The sequence below is a fragment of the Salmo salar genome, chromosome ssa20, assembly GCF_905237065.1.
Source record: "Salmo salar chromosome ssa20, Ssal_v3.1, whole genome shotgun sequence".
Taxonomy (NCBI): domain Eukaryota; kingdom Metazoa; phylum Chordata; class Actinopteri; order Salmoniformes; family Salmonidae; genus Salmo; species Salmo salar.
The window spans coordinates 20,488,769-20,503,525 of record NC_059461.1 but is presented as its reverse complement, the minus strand read 5'-3'; the positions used below and the strand labels follow the sequence as shown (position 1 = coordinate 20,503,525).

The following is a 14,757-nucleotide window of genomic DNA, read 5'->3' as shown; positions in this document are numbered from 1 at the left end:
CTTGAATGAGTAGGTGTCCGAACATTTGACTGGTACTCTGTCCCCAGTGCAATTCTGAAGTATAATACATTCACAGTGCAGTTCTAACAGATTACTTAATTTTTTTGGTCAAATTAAATATTGTCTTTTGTTGAATTTATACATCAACATTTCAACTTTGTTTAGCGTCTAGCACAGTTGTTGCATGATTACACTTTTTATACGTTTGCATCAGTTCAGTGGGGGACTTGTATTTTGAAGGTGAACTGCCAATTTCACCATTGTTATTCACGACACACTGGTCATCCAAGCCAGAGCATGTGAGCAGAGTTGAGCGGTTGGAAATCCCTCTCGTGCTTGTGCTCCATGTACGTCCATGTCATTCCTAAACACTCCACGCTCACAGGGAAAAAACTCCTGCTCTGAATTTTCTCCATTCATTAAGATCACAATTTAACCAACACCCATCTTTTTTTGTGACTACCTGGACCTACCAATTTGGTTTTTAAGTATTGAAACCAAACCATATGGATTTGAATGAAAAGTATTTGAAAACATGAAAAGGTGAATGTAAGAAGTGACCATAATTTCAATAGACTACATGTCATATTAAACAGCATCAACACTAAATAGGTCAGGAGCCAGACAGTGAGCCTAACAAGGAATGAAAATCAATTTAGACTATTTCAAAGCTATAGCCTACAAAGAAATGCATTGAAGCAGTTGCAAGTACAACACAATAGGCTGGTATGGACATAAAGCACATTTCATAGTATTAAATCATTACATTCTATAAATTGCTCATATACGCTGTGACTTACTTAGAATTTAAATACAAATTAAATAAAAAATGACTTTCCTTTTGTAAATTCATTTTCAGAAACATGAGTTTGGCCAGTGTGTGACTTCAGGCTCATGCGATGGTGCCTGGAGAGCAGGTCAGCAGCGGAGAATATTCTCTCCACACTTGCAGAACCACTGGGGATGCTAAACATCCGTTTGGGCAATCTTGCCAGGCTGGGCAGAGATGCAGAGTTGTTTTATTATTCCATAGGTAGGCCTAAAAATTTTTTTTAGGCCAAATAACCCAATAAAATATGCCAGGCTTATTGGGCCAAAATCAGTTATGGCCTATTGTATAGATAATAGAACAAAATGTTTAAGAGATCTGATTTGTAGTTTATAAGTGTGCCATTCTAGCAAAGTATTTATCTACCCACCTCGTTCCTTTCTTTTAGCATGGTGTACTTATTACTACGTGCACATCATACTTCAGTTAAGTGTATTTTCAGATTCCACAATGATTCTTTAGTTGTGGACACTACATCACTGCACCTTTTCTCTTGGTCCTGATCTTTATAAGTCACCTTGATTTTATCAGTATCTTTATGAAACTATTTAGGGAACTCCATGACAGTAGCTGAAGCAAGGGGCTATAGCAGCACACAAGTACAGTGCCTTGCGAAAGTATTCGGCCCCCTTTAACTTTTCGACCTTTTGCCACATTTCAGGCTTCAAACAAAGATATAAAACTGTAATTTTTTGTTAAGAATCAACAACAAGTGGGACACAATCATGAAGTGGAACGAAATTTATTGGATATTTCAAACTTTTTTAACAAATAAAAAACGGAAAAATTGGGCGTGCAAAATTATTCAGCCCCCTTAAGTTAATACTTTGTAGCGCCACCTTTTGCTGCGATTACAGCTGTAAGTCGCTTGGGGTATGTCTCTATCAGTTTTGCACATCGAGAGACTGAAATTTTTGCCCATTCCTCCTTGCAAAACAGCTCGAGCTCAGTGAGGTTGGATGGAGAGCGTTTGTGAACAGCAGTTTTCAGTTCTTTCCACAGATTCTCGATTGGATTCAGGTCTGGACTTTGACTTGGCCATTCTAACACCTGGATATGTTTATTTGTGAACCATTCCATTGTAGATTTTGCTTTATGTTTTGGATCATTGTCTTGTTGGAAGACAAATCTCCGTCCCAGTCTCAGGTCTTTTGCAGACTCCATCAGGTTTTCTTCCAGAATGGTCCTGTATTTGGCTCCATCCATCTTCCCATCAATTTTAACCATCTTCCCTGCCCCTGCCGAAGAAAAGCAGGCCCAAACCATGATGCTGCCACCACCATGTTTGACAGTGGGGATGATGTGTTCAGGGTGATGAGCTCTGTTGCTTTTACGCCAAACATAACGTTTTGCATTGTTGCCAAAAAGTTCGATTTTGGTTTCATCTGACCAGAGCACCTTCTTCCACATGTTTGGTGTGTCTCCCAGGTGGCTAGTGGCAAACTTTAAACAACACTTTTTATGGATATCTTTAAGAAATGGCTTTCTTCTTGCCACTCTTCCATAAAGGCCAGATTTGTGCAGTATACAACTGATTGTTGTCCTATGGACAGAGTCTCCCACCTCAGCTGTAGATCTCTGCAGTTCATCCAGAGTGATCATGGGCCTCTTGGCTGCATCTCTGATCAGTCTTCTCCTTGTATGAGCTGAAAGTTTAGAGGGACGGCCGGGTCTTCGTAGATTTGCAGTGGTCTGATACTCCTTCCATTTCAATATTATCGCTTGCACAGTGCTCCTTGGGATGTTTAAAGCTTGGGAAATCTTTTTGTATCCAAATCCGGCTTTAAACTTCTCCACAACAGTATCTCGGACCTGCCTGGTGTGTTCCTTGTTCTTCATGATGCTCTCTGCGCTTTAAACGGACCTCTGAGACTATCACAGAGCAGGTGCATTTATACGGAGACTTGATTACACACAGGTGGATTCTATTTATCATCATTAGTCATTTAGGTCAACATTGGATCATTCAGAGATCCTCACTGAACTTCTGGAGAGAGTTTGCTGCACTGAAAGTAAAGGGGCTGAATAATTTTGCACGGCCAATTTTTCAGTTTTTTATTTGTTAAAAAAGTTTGAAATATCCAATAAATTTCGTTCCACTTCATAATTGTGCCCCACTTGTTGATTCTTCACAAAAAAATACAGTTTTATATCTTTATGTTTGAAGCCTGAAATGTGGCAAAAGGTCAAAGTTCAAGGGGGCCGAATACTTTCGCAAGGCACTGTATACTACAAATGCATGCTGGGGTGGGCATGCCCTGAGCTCGAAGTGAGCACTACTGGAGCGAAATTGAAGCGGGCGGGAAGGCCGATGCTCTAGCCTTTGGGATTCTCACGCCACGCTGCAGTCACATTGGGCACGCTCCGCTCACATACTCTGATCCACGCTACGTTGCAGGGCCTAGTGGTAGGGCTGGTTTGTTTACGTGATATTGGAGGTGATGTAAGTCGTGCCTTTTGACAGAGCATTGACATATTCACCAAGAGACTGGTGCATAATGATTTCTGCACATTGCATTGAATTTCATGTATATATGCCTTTTCAATATGTTACTGATATCTAACCACGGGTAAACTATTGTCCAAACAGGCTACGGTGGGCTGTTTCCAAACTGCAATATGTGACCCTCCGTTGAGGAGATAATTATTCTGTGTCAGTTTCATGCATATACAGAATAGTAATTTTGTAGTTTTGTACAGTCGTCCATAGAGGCTGGTGGAGTTAAGTTAGCTAGTTATAGGCCTTACGACAGCGGATGACATCTCATTTCCTCATTGTAGATCAGTGATCACCAGGCCTTTGAGTCAAGATCACTTTCGCAGTCAAAAAGCAAGCCGAGGTCTACCGCTCTGATATAATTTTTTTGGAACATGACTTGAAAAAAACAAGCCTATGCAACATAAACATAATAAAAACAGTTCTATAGGAATGAGGTTTGTGCATTAGGCTTAATACAGTATCACAGCATATTGGCTATGCTTGACTTGCCAATATTATTCTTATCAGGCCATATTATACACTATGTACAAAAGTATGTGGACACCGCTTCAAATTAGTGGATTTGGCTATTTCAGAGACATCGGTTGCTGACAGGTGTATAAAATCAAACGCACCGCCATGCAATCTCCATAGACAAACATTGGCAGTAGAATGCTCTTACTAAAGAGTTCAGTGACTTTCAGTGTGGCACCATCATAGGATGCCACCTTTCCAACAAGTCCATTTGTCAAATCTCTGCCCTGCTAGAGCTGCCCCGGTCAACTGCAAGTGCTGTTATTGTGAAGTAGTAGGCTCAGGCGTGAAGTGGTAGGCCACACCACACTCACATGCAAGTTCCAAATTGCCTCTAGAAGCAACGTCAGCACAAGAACTGTTCTTCGGGAGCTTCATGAAATGGGTTTCCACGGTTGAGCACAAGCCTAAGATCACCGCGCATAAGGCCATGCGTCGGCTGAAGTGATGTAAAGCTCGCCGCCATTAGACTCTCTGGAGCAGTGGAAGTGCGTTCTCTGGAGTAATGAATCACACTTCACAATCTGGCAGTCCAACAGATGTATCTGGGTTTGGCAGATGCCAGAAGAACGTTACCTGCCCCGATGCATAGTGCCAACTGTAAAGTTTGGTGGAGGAGGATTAATGGTGTGGGGCTGTTTTTCATGGTTTGAGCTAGGACCCTTGGTTCCAGTGAAGGGAAAGCTTAACGCTACAGCATACAATGACATTCTAGACGATTCTGTGCTTCCAACTTTGTGGCAACAGTTTGGCGAAGGCCCGTTCGTGTTTCAGCATGACAATGCCCCCGTGCACAAAGCGAGGTGTTACAGAAATGGTTTGTTGAGATAGGTGTGAAAGAACTTGACTGGCCTGCACAGAGCCCTGACCTCAACCTTATCAAACATCTTTGGTATGAATTGGAACCAGGCATAATCTCCCAACATCCGTACCCAACCTCACTAATGCTCTTGTGGCTGAATGGAAGTAAGTCCCTGGAGCAATGTTCCATCATCTAGTGGAAAGCCTTCCCAGAAGAGTGGAGGCTGTTATAGCAGCAAAGCTCTCCCTCCCTCCGCTATCTGTGGTGTTTGGGACATCTCTACCTCATTTGAAGTTGAAATATAAAATGGTTTAGGTAAGGGTCGACCGGTTGCTGACCACTGTTGTAGACTATCTTTGCCATTCATTTGGGATTGAGGCATGTAACAGGATCTACACATATAACAGGTCATTTTAGAGTGAGCTATCACTTGTGTGCAAGTATGACTTGACTCTGGCTTGTGCTGATAAGTGCACATGACACGGCCCACCCTGAACTAGTCATGTGGGTTCTAAAGATGAGATTTTTTTTTTAAATGAGATGACCGGCAGGATATGTTTGCCCTTTTACCAATATGCCTTTCTGCGTTGGTGTCTTTCAGAGAGGTGTTTGGTACAACTTTAATACTATCAGCAAGATCTGCATAATCTTCACCCTTCCTTTGGTTGATTTAGGCTACAAGCTGGTACAAGTTCATTTCTACTTTACATCACAGTGCCTCATGGCAACAGTGAGCATGAGAAAAGCAATGATAATGCAAATAGAATTGCTGATGATCCTGCTGGAATGATAAATCCCCTTATTTTCCCCTGTTATTCTCCCCAGATGGTAAGAATAATGGAGGTTCTAAGCGCTACAGCCGCAAGCGAGAGCCCTCCGTTCCCAAGAGTGACAGTTTCCCTGGCCCTCGTCGCACCAATTCACAGAAAAGCAAGAATTTTGACAAGAGACCCCCCCAGAGAGGTGGATCCCGGCAGTATGGCGTTACAGGTGGAGGAAGATGTGAAGAGGTGAGCATTCACAAGATAACAAAAACATGAATCTGTTGTTGGCTATGGAATAACCTACATATGCCTATTTAAGAGAGCTTTGTTCGACCCTATACTTGTATATTCCCACTTTGGGATCTTGTTATCTCTTAAATAGCACTTATTATAGTGACAAATTATTTATATGCTAGAATGATTTGAGTCACTGATCGGTAGAAACAAGGCAGCATCAACCCATAGAAATATTATTATTCCTACCTGTGAACCAGGAAAGTCGGGTTGTAATTATTTTCTCCCTTCCCCCAGGTAGCAGAGTGCCGCCAGGCTGAATTCAGCCCGGCTCAGTTTGCTGGACCTAAAAAGATCAGTCTAAACCACTTGCTCAACTTCACCTTTGAGCCTCGTGTGGGCCATGGTGGTCTAGGAGGAGAAGGACACTCGTGCTGGGGCCGCCGCAACAAGTGGGGCCACAAGCATAAGCCCTTCAACAAGGAGCTTTTCCTGCAGGCCAAGTGAGCGCACTCAATTCAAATCTTTCTTGTGCAGTATGACAGAAGGTTTGTTAAATTGTTAGATTGGTGTTTATTAACTTTTTGGTCTCCTTTTGCCTTAGCTGCCAGTTTGTGGTGACCGATGACCAGGACTACAAGGCTCACTTCACTGACCCAGACACTCTGGTGAACTGGGATTGTGTGCAGCAAGTGGTAGGTTCCGTACAACAGCCCTCTCGTTCGCTTGAAATCTCCACCTCCTAACTGGACTTTTAACACATCTATTATTTCCCCCTTCCAGCGCATCTACAGTCATGAGGTGCCCTCCTGCCCCATCTGCCTCTACCCCCCGGTAGCGGCCCATATCACCCGCTGTGGCCATATCTTCTGCTGGCCATGCATGCTGCACTACCTGTCTCTCAGTGACAAGAGCTGGTCCAAGTGCCCCATCTGCTATGAGTCTGTGCACTCTGATGACCTCAAAAGGTTAGAGAGATGTTAAGTAGCCCTATTAGAACATACTGTATCACGAAAATATAATGGTTGAAAATGGTGAATAACACTCTATCCCCTCATGTCTCACTGCAGTGTGGTTGCGATGGAAACCAGGCAGTATGCAGTCGGTGACCTCATCACCATGTGCTTAATGCGGAGGGAGAAGGGGGCTCTGGTGGCCATGCCCAGCTCTCAGTGGGTGAAGGTGGAGGAGCCTATACTCTTTGGAGGTGAGAGATGATGAGGATGATTACCATATGTTTGTGTTGTCACGATACCAGAAGTTTGACTTCTATACCAGGTTTAGTATCACGATACCGCAGAAAAAAAAAAAAGGCAAGGAGAATGACTGATTTTCCAGGTTTTTACTCTGAAAATCACACGTTTTAATGTTTTAAGTCCACAACAGTGATTAAATCACACCAGGGGACCACTTTTGAAAAACTAATACATTTTGATTTGTGTATTTGTAACCCTTTATTTCATGTGCACATGCACCAGGGTTGCCATGTCTGCGTTTTTCCTGCAGCTTGGGCTACCTTGAAAATGATGTCCTGGTGAAAATGTATTGGTTGCTGGTTTTTGGGCTACTTCTAAATTGTACTGTGGCCGCCATGCCATTTCTCTTTATAAAAACAAATAAAACATCTATTAACCTCTTCTGGTTAGGACCCTTCATCTCAATATCTGCCTTAAATGACATACCCAAATCTAACTGGCTGTAGCTCAGGACCTGAGGCAAGGATCAAATCGAATTTGATTGGTCACATACACGTTTAGCAGATGTTATTGCGGGTGTAGCGAAATGCTTGTTTCTAGCTCCAACGGTGCAGTAGTATCTAACAATTTCAACAATACACACAAATCTAAAGTAAAGGAATGGAATTAAGAATATATAAATATTTGGACGAGAAATGTCGGCGCGGCATAGACTAAAATACAGTGGAGTAGAATAGTATATACATATGAGATGAGTAATGTAAAATATGTACATTTATTAGTGACCTAGTGTTCCATTATTCAGGTGGCCAGTGATTTCAAGTCTATGTATATAGGGCAGCAGCCTCTAAGGTACTAGTGATGGCTATTTAACAGTCTGATGGCCTTGAGATGGAAGCTGATTTTCAGTCTCAGTCCCAGCTTTGATGCACCTGTACTGACCTCACCTTCTGGATGATGAGCGAGATGAACAGGCAGTGGCTTGGGTGGTTGTTGTCCTTGATGATCTTTTTGGTCTTCCAGTGACATTGGGTGCCGTAGGTGTCCTGGAGGGCAGATGGTTTGCCCCCGGTGACGCGTTGGGTAGACAGCACCACCCTCTGGAGAGCCCTGCGGTTGCGTGTGGTGCTACTACTGTTGTGTTGTCTGCAAACTTGATGATTAAGTTGAAGGCGTGTGTGGCCACACAATCATGGGTGAACAGGGAGTGCAGGAGGGGGCTGAGCATGCACCCTTGTGGGGCCCCTGTGTTGAGGATCAGCGAAGTGGAGGTGTTGTTTCCTAACTTCACCACCTGAGGGGCGGCCCGTCAGAAAATCCAGGACCCAGTTGCACAGGGCGGGGTTCAGACCCAGGGCCCCAAGCTTAATGATGAGCTTGGAGGGTACTATGGTGTTGAATACTGAGCTATAGTCAATGACTTTGCACACACACTGTTGCATATTCTTGATACTATTTGAAAGGAAACACCTTGAAGTTTGTGGAGATGTGAAATTAATGTAGGAGAATATAACACAATAGATCTGGTGAGACTAAAATGACCACATGTAAAGGCCTATTTCTTATTACATTTTGAATTATACTCAACAAATAAAAGGTATTTGTATTTGGTACCTTGGGTCGAGTGTTAGCACCAACTCACGAAACCTCAGTTTCTCCACCGTGTAAATTGGGGCCATGTCTTTGCAGATGTAAGTTGTAACGGCAGCTGTTATCTCCTTCCATCGTCGTGATTCTTTGCCATATGCTGTCGCGGGCAAAAGCCTCTTGCAACGTCTGAGTCGGGGGTTTGTTTTGAGCACTCGACCGTACTTTTTGGGGTCTCATCCATAGACTCTCTCTGTACTGTTAAACATGATTCTTGCGCAGGTGGTCAGAGGTTAGTGGACCGGCCTGCGGCATATTTTGCAGAGGACGGTTTTCTGGTCCGTGTCAGACTTTTCATACCCAAACCACGCCCATGCGACCAAAGTAGCCCCTCTTTTAGGTACAGTCTCCGTGCTGTGTGTCACGTTCACTCTCCTCCATGTTTGTTTGTTTGTGTTGCAAACTTCAGAACTCAAAGCGACGTCGAATGGATGAAAAATATTGCCGTGAAGAGTGTGATTTGCGACACAACGAAATAAACGATAGAGCATAATGTTTTTCTATTGTCACACGATATATATCGTCATATCTCCCAGCCTTTGTGAGAGCTACATAATATTTAGTATGAAGTCTCCCAGGTGTCTCATGAGTTTGCCAAATGTACCCAAGTGGCCTCAAGTGGCTGAATAAGTAAGTACATAACTATAGAGAACATGCAACATTTTTATGTTAATTAAAAAAATAAGTTAACACAAAGATGAAGGGGCTGTACTTTCCAGTCATGTCCAGCTGAGGTCCTGGCTACCTTTTTAAGTCGAAATGTTGGTGGAAGTGGCTCCACATCATCCTCTGCCTCGGTGGTAGTTGCCGCTGGTGCACTGGCCCTCCTTCGCTTCTGGGCTGGCCTCTTCACACCTCTAGATGGCTGGGCGGGGGTGGGTGTGGAGCCAGAGAAAGCAGCAGGATTCAGACTGGAGGAACCACTTCCTACTTTTGAATGAGTGGGGGAGTGAGGGCTTGAATGTGGTCTCTTTAGAGTTGGCTCCCAGAGGTCATCTCTACCGCTATTGAGGATTATTTTTTTCCCATTTAAGTCAAGTTTACTATTAGTTATTTTATTTAACCTTTATTTTAGCAGGGGGCGAGCCCTGCGTCAATACATCAAATACACAAGACATTCTATAAACATTTATATAGAGTATGGGGAACACAATCACTATAATGAAATATGTAGACCAATAGGCAACGTGACATATACACACACAGTGCATTCGGAAAGTATTCAGACCCCTTGACTTTCTCCACATTTTGTTACATTACAGCCTTATTCTAAAACGGATTTAAAAAAAGAAAAATCTTCATCAATTTACACACAATACCCCATAATGACAAAGAAAAAACAAGTTGTTAGAAATGTTTGCAAATGTATAAAACACTTGAAAAAATACCTTATTTACATAAGTATTTAGACCCTTTGCTATGAGACTCAAAATTGAGCGCAGGTGTATCCTGTTTACGTTGAACATCCTTGATGTTTCTACAACTTGATTGGAGTCCACCTGTGGTAAATTCAATTGATTGGACATGTTTTGGAATGGCACACACCTGTCTATATAAGGTCCCACAGCTGACTGTGCATGTCAGAGCAAAAACCAAGCCATGAGTCGAAGGAATTGTCCGTTGAGCTCAGACAGGATTTTGTCGAGCCAAAGATCTGGGGAAGGGTACCAAAACATTTCTGCTGCATTGACTGTCCCCAAGAACACAGTGGCCATCATTCTTAAATGGAAGAAGTTTGGAACCACCAAGGCTCTACCTAGAGCTGGCCACTCCACCAAACTGAGCAATCTGGGGAGAAGGGCCTTGGTCAGGGAGGTGAACAAGAACCCGATGGTCACTCTGACAGTGCTCAAGAGTTCCTCTGTGGAGATGGGAGAAACTTCCAGAAGAACAACCACCTCTGCAGCACTCCACCATTCAGGCCTTTGTGGTAGAGTGGCCAGACGGAAGCCGCACACGACTGCTTGCTTCGAGTTTGACAAAAGGAACCTAAAGGGGACTTGATGAGAAACAAGATCCTCTGGTCTGATGAAACCAAGATGGAACTCTTTGGCCTGAATGCCAAGCGTCACGACTGGAAGAAACCTGGCACCATCCCTACGGTGAAGCATGGTGATGGCAGCATCATGCTGTGGGGATGTTTTTCAGTGGCAGGGACTGGGACACTAGTCAGGATCGAGGGAAAGATGAACAGCGCAAAGTACAGAGCGCTCAGGACCTCAGACTGGAGCAAAGATTCACCTTCCAACAGGACAACGACCCTAAGCACACAGCCAAGACAATGCATGAGTGGCTTCGGGACAAGTCTCTGAATATCCTTGAGTGGCCCGGACTTGAACCCGATCGAACATCTCTGGAGAGACCTGAAAATAGCTGTGCAGTGACGCTCCCCATCCAACATGACAGAACTTGAGAGGATCAGTAGAGAATGTGAGAAACTCCTCAAGTACAGGTGTGCCAAGCTTGTAGCATCATACCCAAGAAGCCAAAGGTGCTTCAACAAAGTACTGAGTTAAGGGTCTGAATACTTATGTGAATGTGATATTTCAGTTTTTTTTAATACATTTGCATACATTTCTAAAACCCTGTTTTTGCTTTGTCATTATGGGATTTTGTGTGTAGATTAAAAAACAATTTTATAAATGTTAAAATAAGTCTGTAACGTAACAAAATGTGGAAAAAGTCAAGGGGTCTGAATACTTTCCGAATGCACTGTAGGGTAAGTTCAATACATTGTATACTTGGACTTCGATTCAACTTTTCCACTCTTACACGGAACCCAAACCGGCTGCGCGCGTGCGCCATCGTGCATAAAATGATTTGTCCCCCTACACCAAACGCGATCACGACACGCTGGTTAAAATATCAAAACAAACTCTGAACCAATTACATTCATTTGGGGACAGGTCGAAAAGCATTAAACATGTATGGCAATTTAGCTAGTTAGCTTGCACTTGCTAGCTAATTTGTCCTATTTAGCTAGCTTGCTGTAGCTAGCTAATTTGTCGTGGGATATAAACATTGAGTTGTTATTGTACCTGAAATGCACAAGGTCCTCTACTCTGACAATTAATCCACACATAAACGGTCAACTGAATCGTTTCTAGTCATCTCTCCTCCTTCCAGGCTTTTTCATCTTTGAACTTATATGGTGATTGGCATCTAAACTTTCATAGTATTACTACACCGACCGGCAACACAGTTCGTCTTTCAATCACCCACGTGGGTATAACCAATGAGGAGATGGCACGTGGGTACCTGCTTCTATAAACCAATGAGGAGATGGGAGAGGCAGGACTTGCAGCGCGATCTGCATCAGAAATAGGAATTACTTATATTTTAGCCCTTGGCAACGCAGACGCTCGAGAGCAGTGTGGATGCAATAATTGAATAACACAGCTTTCTAAAATGTATTTTGCAACGCTCGCGCACGTGACGCGAGCGGTGTGGTCAGCCTATTAGTAGCCGAGTTTTACTTTTTCAGTTTTGAGAAAGTTTGTAGAATAGAATGAACCGCTGCGTAACGTAAATTACTGTTCGTTCTGTTTTCTTTCCCCTTGAGGATGAACATGGTTGTGCACAGGTCTATCTTGATGACTGTTGGTCGTACAAAGGGCGTTCACATACTACTGTAAAGCTCAGCTCATTGGCTATCTGGCTAGCTATGTTACAATAGGTGGTCATAGGACCAATACACTGTCGATCAAGGGAACACCGCTAGTCTCATTGGTGCGTAATGAAGGCTGACCTTCATGGGCTAATTGACGTGCTGTGTAGCCAATACGTAATGTTTACATTTACATTTAAGTCATTTAGCAGACGCTCTTATCCAGAGCGACTTACAAAATGGTGCATTCACCTTATGATATCCAGTGGAACAACCACTTTACAATAGTGCATCTAAATCTTTTAAGGGGGGGTTAGAAGGATTACTTTATCCTATCCTAGGTATTCCTTAAAGAGGTGGGGTTTCAGGTGTCTCCGGAAGGTGGTGATTGACTCCGCTGTCCTGGCGTCGTGAGGGAGCTTGTTCCACCATTGGGGTGCCAGAGCAGCGAACAGTTTTGACTGGGCTGAGCGGCAACTGTGCTTCCTCAGAGGTAGGGGGGCCAGCAGGCCAGTGGTGGATGAACGCAGTGCCCTTGTTTGGGTGTAGGGCCTGATCAGAGCCTGAAGGTATGGAGGTGCCGTTCCCTTCACAGCTCCGTAGGCAATCACCATGGTCTTGTAGCGGATGCGAGCTTCAACTGGAAGCCAGTGGAGAGAGCGGAGGAGCGGGGTGACGTGAGAGAACTTGGGAAGGTTGAACACCAGACGGGCTGCGGCGTTCTGGATGAGTTGTAGGGGTTTAATGGCACAGGCAGGGAGCCCAGCCAACAGCGAGTTGCAGTAATCCAGACGGGAGATGACAAGTGCCTGGATTAGGACCTGCGCCGCTTCCTGTGTGAGGCAGGGTCGTACTCTGCGAATGTTGTAGAGCATGAACCTACAGGATCGGGTCACCGCCTTGATGTTAGTGGAGAACGACAGGGTGTTGTCCAGGATCACGCCAATGTTCTTAATGTTGAATGATGGAACAAGCTTGGTTGCCTTCTAGAGTGTCTGAGGATTGCACAGAAACCGAATTTGACCGGGTTAAACAATGTTTTGCGGATTAGATTTAATAAATAGTTTTGTTGAAAGAGTCGGAATTCATGCAAAACACTGTTTACAACATGGATGTTGTTAGAGGTCGACCGATTATGATTTTTTTTCCCCAATGCCGATACCGATTTATAGGAGGGCCGCAAAAAGCCGATACCGATTAATCGGCCGATTTATAAATATTATTTATTTTAATTTTATATCGTCCGATTAATCGGTATCGGCTTTTTGCGGTCCTCCTATAAATCGGCATTGAAAAAAAAAAAATATATATATATATATATATATAATGGCAATTACTACAATACTGAATGAACATTTAGTCTCAAATAAATAATGAAACGTGCTCAGTTTGGTTTAAATAATGCAAAAACAAAGTGTTGGAGAAGAAAGTAAAAGTGCAATATGTGCCATGTAAAAAAAACTAACATTTAAGTTCCAATGAAAGCTGGTGGTTCAATATTCCCAGTGAAGAAATATTAGGTTGCAGTTATTATAGGAATTATGACGTGTCGACTATTTCTCTCTATACCATTTGTATTTCATATACCTTTGACTATTGGATGTTCTTATAGGCACTTTAGTATTGCCAGTCTAATCTCAGAAGTTGATAGGCTTGAAGTCATAAACAGCGCTTTGATCAAGCATTGCTAAGAGCTGCTGGCAAACACAGTAAGGTTTGAATTAATGCTTACGAGCCTGCTGCTGCCTATTACCGCTCAGACTGCTCTATCAAATCATAGACTTAATTATAATATAATAAACACAGAAATACAAGCCTTTGGTCATTAATATGGTCAAATCCGGAAACTATAATTTCGAAAACAAAACGTTTATTCTTTCAGTGAAATACGGACCGTTCCGTATTTTATCGAACGGGTGGCAACCCTAAATCTAAATATTGCTGTTACATTGCACAAACTTCAATGTTATGTAAAATTCTAACAAATTAGTTTGCAACGAGCCAGAGCCAGGCGGCCCAAACTGTTGCATATACCCTGACTCTGCGTGCAATGAACGCATGAAAAGTGACACAATTTCCCTTGTTAATATTGCCTGCTAACATGAATATCTCAACTAAATATGCAGGTTTAAAAAATATATACTTCTGTGTATTGATTTTAACCTCTTACATCTAGATGTTCCGCTAGCGGAACACCTGCTCCAATATCCAATGATGGGCGTGGCGCAAAATACAAATTCCTCTAAAATCCGAAAACTTCAATTTTTCAAACATATCACTATTTTACAGCATTTTAAAGACAAGACTCTCGTTAATCTAACCACACTGTCCGATTTCAAAAAGGCTTTACAGCGAAAGCAAAACATTAGATTATGTCAGCAGAGTACACAGCCAGAAATAATCAGACTACCCATTTTTCAATCTAGCATATAATGTCACAAAAAACAAAACCACAGCTAAATGCAGCACTAACCTTTGATGATCTTCATCAGATGACAACCCTAGGACATTATGTTATACAATACATGCATGTTTTGTTCAATCAAGTTCATATTTATATCAAAAACCAGCTTTCTTACATTAGCATGTGACGTTCAGAACTAGCAAACCTCCGGTGAATTTACTAAATTACTCACGATAAACGTTCACAAAAAACATAACAATT

At 42.8% G+C, this 14,757-nt stretch overlaps 1 protein-coding gene across 1 annotated transcript in view; it reads left to right on the top strand.

The window, feature by feature from the left end:
* Nucleotides 1-14,757, top strand: part of rnf10 (ring finger protein 10) — a 28,731-nt gene that overhangs the window by 5,179 nt on the left and 8,795 nt on the right. Inside the window, exons 2-6 of the mRNA XM_014160367.2 lie at nt 5,470-5,654; nt 5,940-6,145; nt 6,247-6,337; nt 6,426-6,610; nt 6,713-6,849. Of these exons, the coding sequence (XP_014015842.2) occupies nt 5,470-5,654; nt 5,940-6,145; nt 6,247-6,337; nt 6,426-6,610; nt 6,713-6,849 (804 nt within the window). The remainder of the gene's footprint in view (nt 1-5,469; nt 5,655-5,939; nt 6,146-6,246; nt 6,338-6,425; nt 6,611-6,712; nt 6,850-14,757) is intronic.